The sequence below is a fragment of the Lithobates pipiens genome, unplaced genomic scaffold, assembly GCF_037356315.1.
Source record: "Lithobates pipiens isolate NorthernLeopardFrog02 unplaced genomic scaffold, aLitPip1_a1.2 Scaffold_16, whole genome shotgun sequence".
Lineage (NCBI taxonomy): Eukaryota > Metazoa > Chordata > Amphibia > Anura > Ranidae > Lithobates > Lithobates pipiens.
The window spans coordinates 640,270,482-640,292,266 of NW_027507748.1; the positions used below are offsets into that span (position 1 = coordinate 640,270,482).

The 21,785-nt window shown below is 46.1% G+C and overlaps 1 protein-coding gene across 4 annotated transcripts in view; it reads left to right on the forward strand.

Moving 5' to 3' along the window:
• FNDC3A (fibronectin type III domain containing 3A) overlaps positions 1-21,785 on the forward strand; it is a 443,791-nt gene that overhangs the window by 393,007 nt on the left and 28,999 nt on the right. For all 4 annotated transcript variants that reach the window (XM_077484274.1, XM_077484275.1, XM_077484276.1 and 1 more), the window contains one exon: positions 8,079-8,206. In XM_077484274.1, coding sequence (XP_077340400.1) covers positions 8,079-8,206 — 128 coding nt within the window. The remainder of the gene's footprint in view (positions 1-8,078; positions 8,207-21,785) is intronic.

Below are 21,785 nucleotides of genomic sequence, written 5' to 3' on the forward strand. Positions count from 1 at the left end.
GGATTCACTCCTGAAAAAATCCTTAGATGAATCCCTGGGTAATCTTAAACCGGCCATGGCGTCCACAATGGTGCCACGGAGCATGGAATATTGGTTAACGCAAATAAAGGCACACATTGAGGCTGGAACTTCTAAGGAAATGATCCAGTCTTCTTTTCCCATGCTGCTTAAAGGGGTAGCTTATCTTGCTGACGCTATGGCAGAATCAGTGCGTATGTCGGCAAGGTCTGCAGCCTTATCTAATTTGGCCAGACGGGCTTTATGGCTTAAGACGTGGCAGGGAGATCTAAGGTCAAACTTTACGGAATCACTCTCACGTGGGATTTATTGTTTGGTCCTGGCTTGGAGGCCGTTTTGGATCGAATGACGGACAAGAAGAAGGCCTTTTCTATTAAAAGGAAACTGACAGAGAAAAAAAAGGAAGTTGTGTCCTCAGAGCAAGCTTGTTCCTCCAAAATCTAAATAAACAAAAAAGGTTTGCGTCAGAAGGGCGAAGGGCGTGGGGGGGCTGTTTTTCGCCCAAAAAGTCCAAATGACAGAACCACAGTGGGAGGAAGACTGGGGTCCTTCCACAGTGGGAAATGATGACCTCCAACCAGTTTGTTTTGGGGATCATAAGAAGAGGATACAGGTTGGAGTTTTTAGGTGCCCCTCCACTCAGACTTCTGGTCACGGGCTGCCAAAATGTGCAGAAAAGGCTTCTGCTCTTCTTGCCTCCCTACAGGAGTTGGAGGATCAAGAGGTGGTAGTACGAGTCCCGACAGAAGAGGCCGGCAGGGGCTTTTATTCCCACATTTTTGTAGTCCGCAAGCCATTGGAAAGTTCAGGCTTATCCTGAACCTGAGGCCTCTGAACGTCTCTGTCACCTACAAGAGGTTTCGCATGCACTCAATCTATTCGGTGAAGGCACTTCTCCCCCTAAACTGCTTCATGGAATTGATAGATTTGAAGGATGCCTATCTGCACATTCCCATCGCAGGTCACCAGAAGTTTCTCAGGTTGGCGGTAAATACGACAGAGGGGGTGGTTCACCTGCAATTCAGGGCTCTCCCCTTCGGGCTATCCTCTTCCCCCCGTCCCCCCCCCCCCCCCCCATATTTTCACCAAGGTTTTGGTGGAAGTTCTGGCCTTTTTACATCTCAGAGCTATCTCGGTAGTAGCATACTTAGATGATCTGCTCCTGTTTGCCTCTTCCCAGGAGCAGCTGTCTCTGGATATACAGGTAACATGAGACATTCTGGAAAATCTGGGATGGCTCTTAAACCTGGAAAAGTCCAGTTTGAGCCAGTCACAAAAGATAATTTTTCTGGGTTACAGGTTGGACTCAACAAAGTAGAAAGTTTTCCTTCCTGTAGAAAAGATCCAGAAAGTGGACAGAGCAATGTTGATTCTACAAGGCAACCAGCAGATCTCTGTAAGGAAGGCTATGTCAGCCCTGGCCTTACTAACCTCCTCACTCCCAGCAGTTCAGTAGGCAGGGCTACATTTCCGCCCCTTACAGCTCTTCATTCTGGGAGTTTGGGACCACAGTCAGAGTTCTTTAGACTCCCTGGTAACAGTACCAAGGCGAGTCAAGCAATCGCTCTGGTGGTGGAGGAAAGGGGCCAATCTGTCGCAGGGTCTGGATTGGGTCATTCTGGTGTCCAAAACTATCACACCCGATGCGAACGGCATAGGTTGGGGCGCATATCTGGACGCCAGGATGGTTCAGGGCACCAGGAGGAACGCAAAGAGGTTCTCGAACTGGAGGGAACTAAAAGCTATAGCCTTGGCGCTCAGAGCCTTTCAGAGGGAACTTCAGGGTCAGCACGTGCGAGTCCGATCAGACAACTCCTCAGCGGTAGCCTATGTCAACAGACAGGGAGGTACCAGCAGCAGATAACTGTGGGCCCTGACAGAAACCATCCTCAGATGGGCCGAAGAGAACATTCTGTCCCTTTCGGCAGTACATCTGAAGGGAGATCAGAATCAGATTGCGGATTTTCTCAGCAGGAAGATGCTGAGAGAAGGCGACTGGGTTTTGAAACAGGGGGTGTTTGAGGCAATCACCCGGAAGTGGGGAATGCCATGTATAGACATTTTTGCTTCAAGGGAAAATGGAAAGACACGTCTGTTCTTCTCCCTGAACAGGTGGGATGGAGCAATTGGAGTGAACACTCTGGCTCAGAGCTGGGGGTTCTCCAAGTGCTATGCTTTCCCCCCTACTGTACTGATTCCAGCGGTACTGAGAAAGTTCCAGATGGAGAACACGACTCTCATTCTAGTCACACCTCATTGGCCCAGGAGGCCGTGGTTTTCCATCTTGAAGGGTCTAGCAGTGCAACCACCCTGGATTTTGCCCATACAGAAGGATCTCCTTTCACAGGGGCCAATCTATTGTCCTCAGGTGGAGCGGTGGAACCTCGCAGCTTGGTTTCTGAGGAAGAGTTGCTGAGGGGTAAGGGGTTCTCGGACCGTTTAGTGTCAACCCTTTTAAGTTGCAGAAAGGAGACACAGGCTATCTACCTAAAGGTATGGAAACGTTTCAATAGCTGGTGTTTAGAAAGTTCTTTTGATATACACAGCTCTACAGCAGTATTGGAATTCCTGCAGTCAGGGGCGGACAAGGGGCTAGCCATTAGTACTCTCAAGGGACAGGTATCTGCTCTGAGTTTCTTTTTGGAAAAGCAACTAGCAAAAGATCCTTGGGTAGCTAGGTTTTTCAAAGCCTTGTCCAGACAGAAACCAGCGAGGGTTTCCCCATTCCCTATATGGGATCTTTCTTTGGTTTTATGGGCCCTTACGGGGGACCCTTTTGAGCCATTGGAAACTTGTGCGTTGAAATTGATTACCCTGAAAACTGTATTTTTGGTGGCAATCACTACAGCAAAGAGAGTGAGTGAACTCAAAGCCCTTTCAATTAGGGCACCTTTTTTTTCAGGTTTTTCCAGATCGAGTAATTTTTAGAACCGATCCGGCATTTTCGCCCAAGGTGGCTTCTAGTTTTCACAGAGGACAGGAAATTATTTTACCTACTTTCTGTTCGAATCCTGTGAGGGAACAGGAACAGGTTTTTCATAAGTTGGATGCTAGAAGGTGCGTCCTCCTGTACTTGGATAGTACTAAACAGTTTAGGAAATCTGATTCCTTTTTTGTTTTATTTTCAGGAGCTGAAAAGGGATCGAAAGGCTTCTAGGCGTACAATAGCCAGATGGATTAGATCAGCCGTTATTCAGGCTTATGAGGTCCAGGGGGTAGGGCCCCCGGAAGGTATTAGGGCACACTCCACCAGGGCAGTGGCGACTTCTCAGGCAGAGTGAGACATATATCTTACCTGACGGTCTCATACGATGAGATCTGCCTCTAACAAACTGGGTGGGTAGCGTTGCTGTCCTGAAAGACTCCTGGAAAAGGACGTTACCGGTAAGTAACTCAACTTTTTAGCTTGTAAGACACAGTTATGCACTAGGCACTTTAACTATATCCATATTATGATATGTGTGTATGAACATTTACAGTGGTGTAAAAAAGTGTTTGCCCCCTTCCTCATTTCCTGTTCCTTTGCATGTTTGTCACACTTAAGTGTTTCGGAACATCAAACCAATTTAAACAATAGTCAAGGACAACACAAGTAAACACAAAATTCAATTTGTAAATGAAGGTGTTTATTATTAAAGGTGAAAAAAAAATCCAAACCATCATGGCCCTGTGTGAAAAAGTGATTGCCCCCCTTGTTAAAACATACTATAACTGTAGTTGTCCACACCTGAGTTCAATTTCTCTAGCCACACCCAGGCCTGATTATTGCCACACCTGTTCACAATCAAGGCATCACTTAAATAGGAGCTGCTTGACACAGTAAGGTCCACCAGAAGATCCTTAAAAGCTACACATCATGCCGAGACCCAAAGAAATTCAGGAACAATTGAGAAAGAAAGTAATTGAGATCTATCAGTCTGGAAAGGGTTATAAAGCCATTTCCCAAGCTTTGGGAATCCAGCGAACCACAGTGAGAGCCATTATCCACAAATGGCGAAGACATGGAACAGTGGTGAACCTTCCCAGGAGTGGCCGGCCGCCCAAAATTACCCCAAGAGCACAGCGACGACTCATCCAAGAGGTCACAAAAGACCCCACAACAACGTCCAAGGAACTGCAGGCCTCACTTGCCTCAGTTAAGGTCAGCGTTCATGCCTCCACCATCAGGAAAAGACTGGGCAAAAATGGCCTGCATGGCAGAGTTCCAAGGAGAAAACCACTGCTGAGCAAAAAGAACATCAAAGCTCGTCTCAATTTCTCCACAACACATCTTGATGATCCCCAAGACTTTTGGGACAACATTCTGTGGACCGATGAGACAAAAGTGGAACTCTTTGGAAGGTGTGTGTCCAAGTATATCTGGCGTAGAAGGAACACTGCATTTCATAAAAAGAACATTATACCAACAGTAAAATATGGTGGTGGTAGTGTGATGGTCTGGGGCTGTTTTGCTGCTTCAGGACCTGGAAGACTTGCCGTGATAAAAGGAACTATGAATTCTGCTGTCTACCAAGAGATCCTGAAGGAGAATGTCCGACCATCTGTTCGTGTATTCAAGCTGAAACGAACTTGGGCTCTGCAGCAGGACAATGATCCTAAACACACCAGCAAGTCCACCACCGAATGGCTGAAGAAAAACAAAATGAAGACATTGGAGTGGCCTAGCCAAAGTCCTGACCTGAATCCTATTGAGATGTTGTGGTATGACCTTAAAAAGGCCATTCATGCTCGAAAACCCTCTAATGTAACTGAATTAGGACAATTCTGCAAAGATGAGTGGGCCAAAATTCCTCCAGGACGCTGTAAAAGCCTCATTGCACGTTATCGCAAACGCTTGGTTGCAGTTGTTGCTGCTAAGGGTGGCCCAACCAGTTATTAGGTTTAGGGGGCAATCACTTTTTCACACAGGGCCATGATGGTTTGGATTTTTTTTCACCTTTAATAATAAACACCTTCATTTACAAATTGCATTTTGTGTTTACTTGTGTTGTCCTTGACTATTGTTTAAATTGGTTTGATGTTCCGAAACACTTAAGTGTGACAAACATGCAAAGGAACAGGAAATGAGGAAGGGGGCAAACACTTTTTCACACCACTGTATAATTCACTGGTTCATTATTTAATTTGAGATCATTTTACTGTGCACTTCTTATACATACCTTTTAGCACAGTGTATATATAATTATATTTATGCCTCTAAAAGAGGACCAGTTGTACAGAGGGCTAAGCGTTCATCCTGCTTTACAGTAACTGGTTTTAATGGCCTAGCTATTGAAAGTCAGGTACTGAGAGATAGAGGTCTGTTGGGATCAGTGATCCCTACTATAGTGAAGGCGAGGAAGTCAACTTCTACTAAGATCTACCATCGTACGTGGAAAGCGTACATTTCTTGGTGCAAGACGATTAGCGCTCATCTTCGATCCTTTTCTGTGGCTCGGATCTTAGCGTTTCTTCAACAAGGCATTGAGCATAAGTTGGCTTTGAGCACCATTGAGGGCCAGGTGTCTGCCTTAGCAGTCTTCTTTCAGTGACCCCTAGCTACTCACTCTTTAGTTCGTACCTTCATTCAAGGAGTCCGGCATGTGGCTCTGCCTGTACGGTCTCTTTTGCCGCTATGGTATTTAAACGTAGTGCTATCGGTTTTCCAGAAACCTCCATTTGAGAATATTCAGGAGATTCCCTTACTTACATTGTCCCAGAAGTTGGCATTCCTGGTGGCTATTACCTTGGCCCGCAGGGTTTCAGAGTTGGCAGCATTATCCTGTCGTAGTGCCTATATAGTACTTCATAGGGATAAAGTGGTTCTTCGTCCCTGTCCGTCATTTATGCCCAAGGTTGTCTCTGACTTCCATTTGAATGAGGACATTAAGTCGCAGTCCTTGTGTCCCAAGCCGAATCATCCCAAGGAATTTGCTTTGCATACCTTGGATGTGGGTTGTGTGATTCGACAGCACATTCTACTCGGGCGCTTAATACCTCTTGGGCCTTCCGTTATCAAGCGTCAATATCACAGGTTTGCAAAGCAGCCACTTGGTCGTGAGTGCATACCTTCACTAAATTCTATAAAGTAGATATTTTGACATCTGTGGATGCTACTTTTGGCCGCAAGGTTTTGCAGGCTGCTGTATAAGAGGGGGGGGGGGGGTTCCCTCTTGAGGGGTGTTTTTTCTTTAAACATTTTTTTATTTCAGATGGGGCTCCTGTGACCCGGTTAAGGCTCCTGTGTAAAATTTGCTATGACCAAAAGATCCCAGCAAGGAGCTAGGTCCTTACTCCTGACTAGACAGAATTAAAATAAATACCTATAGCAGGGAAGGGTTATATACTGACTGAGGACAGTCCATGAACATAGCCAGGTGTTTTTTGTTCTGCCTAGTCCTACTCCTACAGGGGCGATATAACCCAATGGTCAAGATTAAGGAGATGCTGTGTCCGTCAAACTCGGAGAAATGGATTTTACGGTGAGTACAAATGTCCAATTTTTCCCTTGCTGTATGGCTGCAACAATATGACAATCCAAGTGTTGTTTTTTTTCAGCAGGCGATTCTGTAAGTGCTAAAAACGGTCAGAGTATCGGATTCACCTTTGGATCGCCTTTAGAAGCGGCGGGAGGGGTCACTCCCACTGCTTCCTGGTTGTTCTAGGGCTTACCTGGATGATCGGAGGATCAGAGCAATGTCATGACATCACTTTCGGTTCTGGCCCAATGTAAACGAGGTTATTTTTTTTTATTTTTTTAAGCATTAGATCGTTTTTTATTTTTGTTGTTGTTTTGTTTTTTGATCTAATGCTTTACATTGTAGAGAAGAGGTGTGGGGTCTTATTGACCCCAGCTCTATCCATAAAGAGGACCTGTCACTGCTTATTTCAATCACAGGGAATACTTAGATTCCTTGTCATAGGAATAAAAGTGATCAAAAAATAAAAATTTTTATAGGGACAGTGTAAAAATAAAATGTTTAAATTGCCCCCGTCCCCCTATATGTAAATGGTGTTCAAACCACACAAGGTATCACCGCTAACATAAGAGCAAGAGCAATACTTCTAGCACTTGATCTCCTCTGAAACTCTAAACTAGTAACCTGTAGAAATGTTTAAAGCATTGCCTATGGAGATTTTTATCTCCATAGGCGATGGGTATCTATTTACTCGGTGTAATGGCATCTTTTATATTTTTCAAAAGTTGGGTTATATATTGTTTTGTTTTTGTTCAGTTCATTAAAGTGTATTTTTTTCCCAAAAAACTCTGCGCAAAAACTGTGTAGCATAAAAAATTGTAACAATCCCCATTTTATTCTCTAGGGTCCCTGCTAAAAAAAAAACATATAATGTTTGGGGGTTCTAAGTAATTTTCTAGCAAAAAAAAGACACACAGATGTATACATATATGAAAGAAATGTCAGAATTGACCCTAAGGCCGCGTACACACGCGGGGACTGTTCGCTCAACTTTGTCCGCTGAACAGTGTTTCGGCGGACAGTCCGCTCGTGTGTGGGCTTCAGCGGACAGTTTCAGCGGACAGTCTGATGAACAAAGTTTTTCGGAAATTCCGAAAAACTGTCCGCTGAAACTTGGTTTTTTGGGCAAGTCCGTCCATGCTAATTTTGAGCGGACTGTCCGCTGAAACTGTTTGACGAACAAAGTTGAGCGAACAGTCCCCGCGTGTGTACGCGGCCTAAGGCAAGTGGTTAAACAGCAACTGCACTCCAGGTGGATTTAACTTTTTTATTTTTTATGAAATGTGGATGCAAGATTGGACACCTTACAGTTCCTTATTTTTGTGTTATATATGCTGTGTGGCTTTGCCTTTGCAGGCGATTAAATCCTGGCCTACTCCACTTAAAACTAAAAAATCCCTGAACTTTTGGGAATTTTTTTTTTTCAATGCACAGTAGTAGAAGTAACCACAGTTCAGCTTAATTTATCATTCATACTATGTTCAACCAGAAGATGGTGCAGATTACCAGTTATAGTGATATGAAGTAATTCAGTCATGAGACGTAAACATTTCTTGGCTTTATATTATACAAACTGATTACATTTTCTGTATATCCTACAAGCACCACGGCTAGAGCGAATAAATGAACATACCTGTGAAGTTACATGGGAGTCTCTGCCTCCAATGAAGGGGGATCCTGTGATCTATATTCTTCAGATGATGGCTGGAAAAGACTCTGACTTCAAACAGGTAAGAATCACATTTTCTAGTTACACATAATTTGTTACGTAGAGTTATGCACACTGTAGTACAGTTTAACTTGATTTCTAAGGATCACGCTTTTGGTTGTTCACCCTTCCTGACAACACAAGCCTGAGTAGGAGATGATCTTGCCTACCGTTTGGAACATAAAACTGTAAGATTGCAAAACCCTTTATATCCAGCCCTGGTAGATGGGTAGTTAGAACCATGCTTGTGGCTGCTGTTATGAAGAACTGCTGAAAAGTTGCTTACCAATAAATACAGTTCAAGTTTCTCTCTCAAAATACGTGTTCTCTTACTGTTTTAAATTGTTGTAGTTTCTAAGGTGCTTATACACACCAAAGCTTTGAGAATGTAAACCTGTTCAGCTGCTTTGAAAAATTGGGTTCCTGGTAAAGACAATTGGCGTCTGAGCTCCAATGGAATGTGATTACATGCAGTGTTCTCCAGATTTACATAAGGATGCACGCCTCTGTGATGGAACATTTTGACCTTACCTTGACGCCTTCTCGTATTGCAAATTTTTGGTAGGTTTTTATTTTTAAAAGGCTATCTGGGTGTTCATAGGCGGTTGTAACAAAACAAATGTAAAGTACAAAACAATTGTCTTCTAGTACAGCTGCAAACATCAAAGATCATAAGAACTTGCTCCATCTTAATATGTGTCTGTTGTTAAAATGTAAGTTTAGATTCTCTTTTCCACCATGCTGCTTCCTGAAGCCAGTGAAAGCCCCTATATCAGGGCTGGATCTAGCTTGTCTGATGTGGGGGTGCAATAAAGAATGTCGGGGGGGAAGTGGATGGGAGGTCAGCAGGGCAGATACTAGGGCCAGCAGTTTATAAGGCGGTGTACAGAGGCTGTTGGTTTTTAGGGCATTTTAAGGGGGCAGCAGGGCAAAGGATGGAAGGTCATCAGGGGAATGTACAGGACCAGGTAGGGCAGAAAACTGGGGTCAGCTGAGCTGAGGATAGATTCACTGCTCCGCTGGCAGAGGACCGGGCTCATGGCGTTTGCTTTTTTACCACAATTTTGCCACAAATTGTTTTGGGTTTTTTTTTTTTTTCACTGTACAGGTATACCCCACTTTTAAGTACACAATGGGGTTTATTTACTAAACTAGAAAGTGCAAAATCAGGCTTACTTCTGCATAGAAACCAATGAGCTTCCAGGTTTTATTACCAAAGCTTAATTGAACAAGCTGGGGTTAGAAGCTCATTGGTTTCTATGCAGAAATGAGCCTGATCTTGCACTTTCCAACTTTAGTAAATAAACTCCATTGTGTACTTAAAAGTGGGATATGCCTGTATATAGCTGGTTGCTAAGGAGCAGGGCGAGAAGTCCTTTTTTTTTTTTTTTTTTTTTTTTTTAAGCGGAGCTCCACCCTAAAGTGGAACTTCCGCTCATCGGAACCCTCCCCCCTGAAAGGTGCCAATTGTGGGGGGGGGGGGGGGGGTGCAGATAATTGTATGATACAGGTATCTGCACCCACTTCCGGGCATAGATAGTCGCAGATTCTGCGGCTATTACGCCCCTTTCTGTGGGGCCCCCGCTATCTGCACGGATCCCAGAGACAACAGGGACCGCCCTTATTGCACAGCGCGACTTGCGCATGCGCAGTAGGGAACCGGGAAGTGAAGCCACAATGCTTCACTTCCTGATTCCCATACTGAAGATGGCGGCGGCAGCGAGAGATCGGCTTTGGGTGCCAATATCGCGGGCTCGCTGGACGGGTAAGTCTCCATATTTTAAAACTCGGCAGCTGCAGTATTTGTAGCTGCTGACTTAAAAAGAAAAAAACGCGGAACTCCCGCTTTAAGTATAAAGATTTTCAAATTACACATACAGCTCTAGCCCATGCAGGGGAAAGACCAACAGGTCACATACAGCAATATATAACATGAGAGCTAAACAAAACCATCTAATAAACTACTGCCCCAGTGTGGGGAGAGGGTTCAGTTAAGGGTTAAGCATGCTCAAACCTGGGCATATCAGGATATAAATTAAGGTGTTTAAAGTGGTTGGGACTGAGTGTGTGGTCAGAGACTATGTTTTAACTAGAATAGGCTTGATCGCCGCTTGTTGTAGTGGCGTCATCAAGCCAACATGCCCAAACCTTATTAAATTCATTTACCCCTGTTTGCATAAGTGACCTTATACAAGGGTAGACTGGCATTTATCAGACCCTTCCAGAATTGGATAGGAGGGGATGAATGCTTCCATTTCATTGTGATGGCTTTACGAGCGTAAAAAAAAGTAAGAGGTTAATGAGTATTCTCCTGGCCATGGTCACTGACAGTTGCTCAACCAATCCTAACAAACAATATCTTGGGTTGCATGGTATATGGAGCTTGTTTACATGTTTAATCACTTAAAGGACCTCTTGCCAGTGTTGTTGAATTGCTGGAAAGCTCCAAAAGATATGGAAAAACTCTCCAGGTTGGTACGTACATCGCCAAAACAATGGGGAATGGGTGTGCAGACATCCTGTGGAGCCGGTGAGGTGTATAATATGCTCTGTCCAGAATTTTATATTGAACCATCTTATCTCTGGCTGAGACCAGAGGGGAGAAGGGGAAATCCCAAATCTCCCTCCAGTCATCTTCACCCAGTTGTGAGATGTCCCCCACCCATTTCCTGCAGAGGGAGAATAGCTCACAGCTAGCAGCCACGAGTAGGTAGCCATGAAGTTCAGACGTGGGCTTCCCCAAGTCCTTCACTCGGAGGGTAGATTTTAATTCTGAGTATGATAAAGTTACCTTTTGGCCCAGAAATTGGCACCTGAAGGCATGAGCAATCTGGAGCTATCTAAAATGTACATGTGTGGTTAAATTAAATTTTGATTGCAGAGTACTCAAAGAAGACCATTCAGTTAGTGATAATATGTTCCAGCTTCACAATTTTGTGTTTGGCCCAAGCCTGTGGGTCTGGCATGGTGTAGAAATGCAGGAGATTGGGATTCAGCCACAATAGTGTATGTAGAGAGAGTGAGTTCGGCTGGGGCATCTTCAGCACTTCACTAATTTTCCACACTTTTATGATGGTGCACATGGAGGTAATGAGTTGCTGTGGGGACTTTTTAGCCCTAAACAGCCCTGTGAGGCCTGTAAGGCCTCCAGAGATTTGACAATTGCTGCCTCCAGCACTGTAGCAGAATTGGTTAGATCGGGCTGAAGCCACCAGTGGGCAATCACTAGCTGGGTAGCCAGGAAATACTTATAACAATCGGGAAGAGTTCCCCCCTTATCCACAGGCCTAGCCAAAGTGGTATATTTGTATCTGGGTGGTTTTGATCCCCAGAAAAAGGACATGAAAAGTTGTTTAATGGAGTTAAAAAAATATATATATTTTAAAGCCACGGAGGAGAGTTTCTAAAAATATACGTGAATTTGGGGAGGACCTTCATTTTAAGGAGGTTAAAGTGGAGGGCCACCCTGAAAACCAAAAAATGTTAAAAATGACAAAAAAATCTAAAAAAAATAAAATGAAAAAAAATTTTTTTTTTTACTTACCAGAAATGCCTGTTGCTAGGCACTTTATCCTAATCTTCCTCTTCCTCCTCCGCGGAGATCTTCTGTCTTCGTCGCGGCGTCTTCTGGGTAATGGGTCGCGCTGTGTTCTGGGAACTGTGTGTTACAGAACACAGCGCGTCCCATTCAGAAAGCGCTGCGGGACTCGCGCATGCGCAGTAGCTGCGGGACTCGCGCATGCGCAGTAGGAAACGGGCAGTGAAGCCGTAAGGCTCCGCTGCCTGTTTCCCTTAGAGGGAATGGCGGCGCCGAGAGCCGAGGGACGGGTCGGCCTCGGGCGGCCGACATCGCGGGCGCCCTGGACAGGTAAGTGTGTTTATTAAGTCAGCAGCTGCAGTGTTTGCAGCTGCTGACTTTTTTTTTTATTTTTTTTTTAACTGGCCCTCCTCTTTAATATGTCCAATTAGTGAGAGGGGTAGATTGTGCCATGCCTTTAGTCTAGTCTTAACCCCAGCCAGCACAGGATCCAGGTTGCGTTTCACAATGTACCTACTATGTTTGGATATCACAATTCCTAGACAGGTAAAGTAGTCTACCCACTGCAGTAGGAGAAAGGGGAGTGAGGATGATCTAGCCTCTTCAGCCCCCGGAAACAGTTGGGATTTGTGCCAATTCACCCGTAAACCCACAAAGGTTGAGAAGGTGTTCATAATTCTAAGAGTACCCTACAAGGAGGCTCCAGCATCATTCAAGAAAAGCAGTAAGTCATCAGCATAGATAGCCACTCTCTCCTCCAGCCACCCTACCTGAAGGTTGCGAATCTCAGGTGAAATTCTGAGGGCTTCAGCAAATGGGTTCCATGGCCGGGGCGAAGAGGGCCGGGGAGCGAGGGCAAGAGGGCATCCCTGTCTGGTACCCCTCTGCAGTGGAAAGGGCAGATAGCAAGCCATTAAGCCTTATGCTTGCCAGGGGGCCAGTGTAGATTGCACATAAACAATCAATACATTTTAGTGGGAATCCCATTCTCCTCATCACTTCCCATAAATATGCCCATTGCACAGTATCAAATGCCTTTTCCATGTCTAGGGTGGCAATAGTCCTAGTACCCTGATTTGTGTGGGGGGCATGGGTATTGGAGAATAATCTAGGTATCTTGATATCTGTGGACCTACCTGGCATAAAGCCCATGTGATCCGGGTCTACAAGGGATTTTTTTAACTTTGTTTAGTCTGGTGGCTAGCAATTTGGTAAGGACCTTCAGATCACAATTGAGAAGTGCAATTGCTCTGTATGGGTCGCACAGCTTATTGGGCTTGGGTATTAGGATAATATGGGCTTCCTTCATGGAGGGGGGTAAAGAGCCTGCTTGTAAACAGTATTTGAACAACTTGGCCAGTCTTGGGGCAAGCCATCGGGCCTGGGGCTTTATCTGCCGGGAAAGACTGTATGGCAAGTGTGATTTCTTCCAGGGGGAAATCTGCAACCAGAAGATTCCTCTGATTCAGAGCCAGCCCAGTGCCAGGGTATCTAAAACAGAGGTCATGGGTGCAGAGTTGAAGGCATATGGCAAGGAGGAAGTGTACAGTGTAGTGTTGAATCCCGTCAGGATGTCCTCCTGTGAGACGGCCGTCGTGCCATCTGCTGTAAGGCTTATCTTTTGTGCTAGTAGCACCAGCAATTTGCTGTTTTTGTCCCCATACTCAAAATATTCCTGCCTACAAGACTGTATGCCAAGTCTAGTGACTTCAGAGACATAAAGATGCAATTCCCTCCTAAGTGAGGAAAGGAGATCAAAGTTTGGGGCAGTGGGTGATGCCGAGTACTGACCTAGGGCCCTGTGTTGCAGTGAACAGACCATATCACCGTGCTCCACCTTTACAGCGGCCACAGCAGAGATATACTGACCCCTGCTGTGAGCTCTAAACGCATTTCCCATGTCACCTCCGTGGAGGCCGACTCCATGTTAATTACCCAGTATTCCTTCATTTGAGGGGGATTTTGCTCTTGAACTAACTCATGGTTAATCCAATGGGGTTGCAATCGCCAAAGGACTCAATTGTGCGATTTTGGTGTTCTAATGGTTAATTTCAATGGATTATGATTTGAAAGGCCAGAGGGAAGATAACATGCCTCTTGAATCTCACTAAGGAGGTCTGTGTTAGCAAATGGCAGGTCTATACGTGATGAGGTCTTAAAGGTGGTAGAGAAACAGGAGCAGGTTCTGTTGTGAGGATGTAACCATCTCCATACCTCCATAAAGTCAGTGGCATGTGCCTAGATCTGAATTGAAATTAGTTTGAGGTGAGGGCCTATCCAAGTTCTGCAATAGGGTGGCGTTGAATTCACCCATGAACAGAATTTGGGCAGGGCAATGCAGAGCCAACCTTTTTATATGAGTACAGGGGCTGCATCTGACTAGGAAGGGGCAGGTAAACATTGACAATAATATATTTCTTGTTGTGTATATAGTCAACAGCAACATAACGTATTTCCCATGTGGGTCTAGATGGACATCATGAATTATGCACGCTATTTGTTTACTGATCAGAATAGACACCGCACCGCAGTATGTGGAATAGGTCGCACGAAATGCTTTTTGTACCCACATTTTTTTTTAAGAGCCATTACTCTGCTTCCCATTAAGTGGGTCTCTTGTAGCAATACTATGTGGGGATTGTGTATTTTTAAATATTGAAACAGCAGCGACCGATTGTACTTGGAATTGAGCCCCATGACATTCCATGACAAGATAGTGAAAGACTCTTTACCAGAGTTAGCCATCATGGAATATTAGGAGGGTGTAGGACCAGGATGAGACCAGCAAGCTACTCCGCATTAAAGCGGAGGTCCACCCTAAAATGGACCTTCCGCTCATCGGAATCCTCCCCCCCCTCCGGCGCCACAATTGGCACCTTTCAGGGGGGAGGGGGGTGCAGTTACCTGGATAATCCAGGTAACTGCACCCACTTCCGGGATAGCTCTCTGCGGAAAGGGGCGTAGATTACGCCCCTTTCCGCAAGTGCCCGCCCCCTTCCGCAAGTGCCCCGCTGCCTGCTGGGAAACACACGGTTCCCAGAGGCAGCGGGGACCGTCCTTATTGCGCAGCGCTACTCGCGCATGCGCAGTAGGGAACCGGGAAATGAAGCCGAAAGGCTCCATTTCCTGATTCCCATACCCAAGATGGCGGCGGCAGTACCCGAGTACCGATCTAGAGATCAGCTTCGGGTGCCGACATCGCGGGCGCGCTGGACAGGTAAGTGTCACTATTTTAAAAGTCAGCAGCTGCAGTATTTGTAGCTGCTGGCTTTTAAAAAAAAAAAAACGCGGAGTCCCGGCGGACTCCAGCTTTAAGGTTGTCATAGAAAAGAGCATTGCTTGTGTGAGTCTTTAGAGTAAAATGTGTTTGAGAAAAAGTATGTACATGTAAATCCTTAAAACCTACATCCTCCATACCCTGACACAAAAAAAAAACATCACGGCCAAAGACGGGCCAAAAAGAAAAAAAAAATCTGATGCAGGGTTTGTTCCCATAACTTGTCAAGGTGAAAACTTCAGGTCACTAGGACCCCTTGAAGCCTTGCACACAGGGCTAGTGCAGTTGGAGCACAACCCAAGGAATCTTTTGACAGTAACTTCCAGATGCAAGGTGGGTGAGAGAAAACTGGGGTCAACTTCAGCAGTGTGCCGTGTAGACAAGGTGCTCCGATATGGTGCTCCGGGAGGCGCAGTAAATGAGCACACTTCACTTTGAGGCGACTAAATTGATGTTCTTCCCAGACTTTTCGGTGGACACCCAAAAGCTTCGTAAGACCTTCAATGCCTTGAAGAAATCCCTCAGGCAGAGGGGTATGATGTACAGCATGCTGCTCCTAGCAAGACTCCAGGTCCTGGGTGAACAATCGGTTCTTTACATCACCAGATGATGCCTCAAACTGGCTCAACACCTATACGAGAATGTGATATACCCCTTTTGCTTCATTCATACTAGTATTATTGCCAGTCTCTGCCTTCCTATTGTTGCATGTTGACCGAGCTTGTGATCCAGTGAAGACTAATGGGGACCGTTCCCTTACAGCAACAGTGCCTTGCGAAAGTATTCGGCCCCCTTGAACTTTTCAACCTTTTGCCAGATTTCAGGCTTCAAACATAAAGATATAAAATTTAAATTTTTTGTGAAGAATCAACAAGTGGGACACAATTGTGAAGTGGAACGAAAGCTATTGGATAATTTAAACTAGGGCTGCAACGATTAATCGATATTATCGATAATAATCGATAATGAAAATCGTTGTCAACGATTTTCATTATCGATTAGTTGGTCCGCACCTTCCGCCTGTCTGTTCGTTGAAAAAACACAAAATAAATCCTCTCCTCCTATGTCATCCGTCCTCGGCGGCGCTCTCTGTGACCAGGCACGCACTCGCCACTGCACGTCCGCAGCGCGCCTCTCCTCCTCGCTGATGTCACAGATCTCAGCCCCGCCCGCTGCTGCCTCGAGGGAACAGAGAGGCGAGTGCGAGCTGCACACAGAGTGTGTAAAAAGGTAGCAGCTATCGGCTAAAATTTGTACCCAACACACACACACACACCACATTCAGTGCCCCATCATCATTTGCTTTACTGGGAGGGAGAGGGGGGGAAATAGAGCCACATTGGTGCTTCTGCAGGGGGGGGAATAATAGTGCCCCATTGGTGTTTCTGGGGGGGGGGGAATGGTGCTCCATCATTGATGTCCCTGGGAGGAGTAGCGCCTCCCGGGGACACCAATGATGGGGCACTATCCCCCCCCCAGCTGAAACACCAATGTGGCACTGTTATTCCCCCCCCCCCCGGCTGAAACACCAATGTGGCTCTATTATTCCCCCCCCCCCCCCGAAACACCCATGTGGGAGGAATTACGCCCCATCATTGGTGTCAGTGGGGGGAATAGTGCCCCATCATTGGTGTCAGTGGGGGGGAATAGTGCCCCATCATTGGTGTCAGTGGGGGGGAATAGTGCCCCATCATTGGTGTCAGTGGGTGGGGAATAGTGCCCCATCATTGGTGTCGGGGGGGAATAGTGCCCCATCATTGGTGTCAGTGGGGGGGGGGAATAGTGCCCCATCATTGGTGTCAGTGGGGGGGGGGGGAATAGTGCCCCATCATTGGTGTCAGTGGGGGGGGGGAATAGTGCCCCATCATTGGTGTCAGTGGGGGGGGGGAATAGTGCCCCATCATTGGTGTCAGTGGGGGGAATAGTGCCCCATCATTGGTGTCAGTGGGGGGGGATAGTGCCCCATCATTGGTGTCAGTGGGGGGGGGAATAGTGCCCCATCATTGGTGTCAGTGGGGGGGCAAATAGTGCCCCATCTTTGGTGTCAGTGGGGGGGGGGAATAGTGCCCCATCATTGGTGTCAGTGGGGGGGGGGAATAGTGCCTCATCATTGGTGTCAGTGGGGGGGGAATATTGCCCCATCATTGGTGTCAGTGGGGGGGGGGGGGAATAGTGCCCCATCATTGGTGTCAGTGGGGGGGGATAGTGCCCCATCATTGGTGTCAGTGGGGGGGGGAATAGTGCCCCATCATTGGTGTCAGTGGGGGGGGGGGAATAGTGCCCCATCATTGGTGTCAGTGGGGGGGGGAATAGTGCCCCATCATTGGTGTCAGTTGGGGGGAATAGCGCCCCGTCATTGGTGTCAGTGGGGGGGGGGGAATAGCGCCCCGTCATTGGTGTCAGTGGGGGGGAATAGCGCCCCGTCATTGGTGTCAGTGGGGGGAATAGCGCCCCGTCATTGGTGTCAGTGGGGGGGAATAGCGCCCCGTCATTGGTGTCAGTGGGGGGAATAGCGCCCCGTCATTGGTGTCAGTGGGGGGAATAGCACCCCGTCATTGGTGTCAGTGGGAGGAATAGCGCCCCGTCATTGGTGTCAGTGGGAGGAATAGCGCCCCGTCATTGGTGTCAGTGGGAGGAATAGCGCCCCGTCATTGGTGTCAGTGGGAGGAATAGCGCCCCGTCATTGGTGTCAGTGGGAGGAATATAGCGCCCCGTCATTGGTATCAGTGGAAGGAATAGTGCCCCATCATTGGTGTCCCTGGGGGGAATAGCGCCCATCATTGGTGTCCCAGCTTTTTCATTATTACTTTTAAATAAACAAAAAAATTGAACATTACGTTTTTTTTGTGATTTTATCCGATTAATCGAAAAAATAATCGGCCGATTAATCGATTATGAAAATAATCGTTAGGCCGCGTACACACGGGCGGACTGTTCGCCCAACTTTGTCCGCTGAACAGTGTTTGGGCGGACAGTCCGCTCGTGTGTGGGCTTTCAGCGGACAGTTTCAGCGGACAGTTGGACGGACAAGGTTTTTCGGAAATTCCGAAAAACTGTCCGCTGAAACCTTGTTTCAGCGAACAGCCCGCTCGTGTGTAGGCTTGTTCGTCAAACAAAGTTGCGCGCATGCTCAGAAAGGATTTTCACGCCGAAAGCTATAATGCAGTGTATAGGACGTCGTATTTTTCGTCCCGTCGTACGTGCTGTTCACGTCATCGCGCACGGTTTCAGCAAACTGTTCGTTCGTCGTGTGTGGGCATGTCCGTCCATGCTAATTTTGAGCGGACTGTTTGCTGAAACTGTTGGACGGACAAAGTTGGGCGAACAGTCCGCGCGTGTGTACGCGGCCTTAGTTGCAGCCCTAATTTAAACTTTTTTAGCAAATAAAAAACTGAAAAGTGGTGCGTGCAAAATTATTCGGCCCCTTTACTTTCAGTGCAGCAAACTCACTCCAGAAGTTCAGCGAGGATCTCTGAATGATCCAATGTTGTCCTAAATGACTGATGGTGATAAATAGAATCCACCTGTGTGTAATCAAGTCTCTGTATAAATGCACCTGCCCTGTGATAGTCTCAGGGTTCTGTTGAAAGCGCAGAGAGCATCATGAAGACCAAGGAACACACCAGGCAGGTGCTTAATACTGTTGTGGAGAAGTTTAAAGCCGGATTTGGATACAAAAAGATTTCCCAAGCTTTAAACATCCCAAGGAGCACTGTGCAAGCGATCATTTTGAAATGGAAGGAGTATCAGACCACTTCAAATCTACCAAGACCTGGCCGTCCCTCTAAACTTTCAGCTCAGACAAGGAGAAGACTGATCAGAGATGCAGCCAAGAGGCCCATGATCACTGTGGATGAACTGCAGAGAACTACAGCTGAGGTGGGAGAGTCTGTCCATAGGACAACAATCAGTCGTACACTGCACAAATCTGGCCTTTTATGGAAGAGTGGCAAGAAGAAAGCCATTTCTCAAAGATATCCATAAAAAGTCTCGTCTAAAGTTTGCCACAAGCCACCTGGGAGACACACCAAACATGTGGAAGAAGGTGCTCTGGTCAGATGAAACCAAAATTGAACTTTTTGCCTACAATGCAAAACGATATGTTTGGCGTAAAAGCAACACAGCTCATCACCCTCAACACACCATCCCCACTGTCAAACATGGTGGTGGCAGCATCATGGTTTGGGCCTGCTTTTCTTCAGCAGGGACAGGGAAGATGGTTAAAATTGAGGGTAAGATGGATGCAGCCAAATACAGGACCATTCTGGATGAAAACATGGAGTCTGCAAAAGACCTGAAACTGGGACGGAGATTTATCTTCCAACAAGACAATGATCCCAAACATACAGCAAAATCTACAAAGGAATGGTTCACAAATAAACGTATCCAGGTGTTAGAATGGCCAAGTCAAAGTCCAGACCTGAATCCAATCGAGAATCTGTGGAAAGAGCTGAAAACTGCTGTTCACAAACGCTCTCCATCCAACCTCACTGAGCTTGAGCTGTTTTGCAAGGAAGAACGGGCAAGAATTTCAGTCTCTCGATGTGCAAAACTGATAGAGACATACCCCAAGCGACTTGCAGCTGTAATCGCAGCAAAAGGTGGCTCTACAAAGTATTAACGCAAGGGGGCCGAATAATTTTGCACGCCCCACTTTTCATTTTTTTATTAGTTAAAAAAGTTTCAAAAATCCAATAGATTTCATTCCACTTCACAATTCTGTCCCACTTGTTGGCGATTCTTCACAAAAAATAAAATTTGTATATCTTTATGTTTGAAGCCTGAAATGTGGCAAAAGGTTGAAAAGTTCAAGGGGGCCGAATCCTTTGCAAGGCACTGTACATTTGCTGTAGCTCAGGTAAGGCATGTCCCTTCTCTCTCTTCTGTCCCAGTTTCAAAACTGCCTTACATACTGTTCCAATTTAATTTCTTGGTCTGAGGGGGAGTGGATTACACACCCTGTATTACTGAGCTTCTTACAGTGTGGAATTTGCAGCCTAATCATAACTCATTGGTTGCTATCTGTTCATGACCTCGGGGGGGGGGGGGGGGGCTCTCTGGTGATTTTATGCTTTGAACTTTTTTTTGGGCTTTTTATTTTGTATCTTCTCCAGACTGGGGAAAGCCATACGTGTTGTGGTTGAAGGGGTCTAAAACTGTCAGCCCTCCAGCTGTTCTGAAACTAAAAGTCCCATGAGGCATTGCCAAGCTGACAGTTACAAGCATGACTCCCTCAGGCAGAAGCATACATAGGATACAAGACATAGCTATTCTCCCTAGGGGATTTTCTGACCACGCACCATTGTTGGTAAGGTTTCAGACCTTAGTTGCCCCGTAACACCTGGTGTGGCGCCTATCAAGATATTGGATCTTGGATATCAGAGTGGAGCCCCTAGTGGCAGGGGCAGTGAGGAATTACTGGGTCCATAACCATGACACCGCTAGCCCAGAGGTAGTTTGGGATGCCTTTAAGGCATATGTACAAGGTTAGTACCAAACAGTTATAGGATTGGTTTGCTGTAAGTCGACTGAAGCCTTGCTGACAGTAGAAACTAGGGCAGGGGACATTTCTATTCTGAGTCAGGTGATAAAAGGGTCTATAATTGGCAGGTGGTGTTACGGAAGGTCTCACTTCTTAGAGTGGCAATGGCAAAGAAACAGATGTTATACCAGTCCCAAAGAATCTTTGAGCAGGGGGAGAGGACAGGGAGGTTGCTGGCTTGGCTCTACCCATATATCATCCATTAACCACTTCCGTTCCGGAAGGATCTGCCTCCTTCCTGCCCAGGCCGTTTTTTGTGATATTGCACTACGTTGCTTTTAACTGACAATTGTGCGGTTGTGCAACGTTGTACCCAAACAAAATGTATGTCCTTTCTTTTGGTGGTATTTGATCACCTCTGCAGTTTTTATTTTTAGCGCTATAAACAAAAAAAAGAGCAACAATTTTGAAAAATATTTTGTACTTTTTGTGCCAGAGTACGCATTAATAATATTCTGACTCCTTTCCACTTCGCAGAGGCATGCAACAAGAGGGTCCCCTTTAGCCGAGCCTCTTTGCTTTGGCCATTGAACCCTTGCAGCTATTAATAGAGCTTCCCCTAGCATTCAGATCATACAAGTGGGTCCTCCAGTGGAGAAGGTGTCGCTCTGAGTGGACGATACCCTTTTGTACTTGACTAAGGCTCAGCATTCCTTACCAGCAGCCCTTGAGATTATAAACTTCTTCAGTTCCTTTCTGGGGTCACAATTAACTGGGGTAAATCTGTCCTATTCCCTCTGACTCCTATGGCAAGCCTTACTTCCCTGCAGACACCATTGAAATGGGTAACTAGGTTTAAATATATGGGAATTCATAGCCAAGCTGACCTTGCTTAATTTGTGGAGGATAATTTGTACCCAATTTTGGAGCAATTTACTCAAAAATGTTGGATCTGGTGGGAATAGTAAATTTGGTTAAAATGTCCTTCCTCCCCAAATTTTTGTATATATTTAGAAATACTCCTGTAACAGTGCCTGTTATATTCTTCACCAAACTGGAACGTGTCATTTCATCTTTTATATGGGTGGGACAGACCCCCATATTAGCAGAAAATACTCTACAACTGCCACTGACTGAGGGAGGCCTGGTTTTGCCTTGCTTTAAGTTATATTACTGGGCCGCAGTTCTAGTGACAGTGAGGCGGTGGTTTGAGCAACAGGATACTAACCCTGCAGTTGATCTAGAAGCCGCTTTATTGGGATCACACTCGGAGCTTCGCAATCTGGTCTACAGAGGAACCCAGT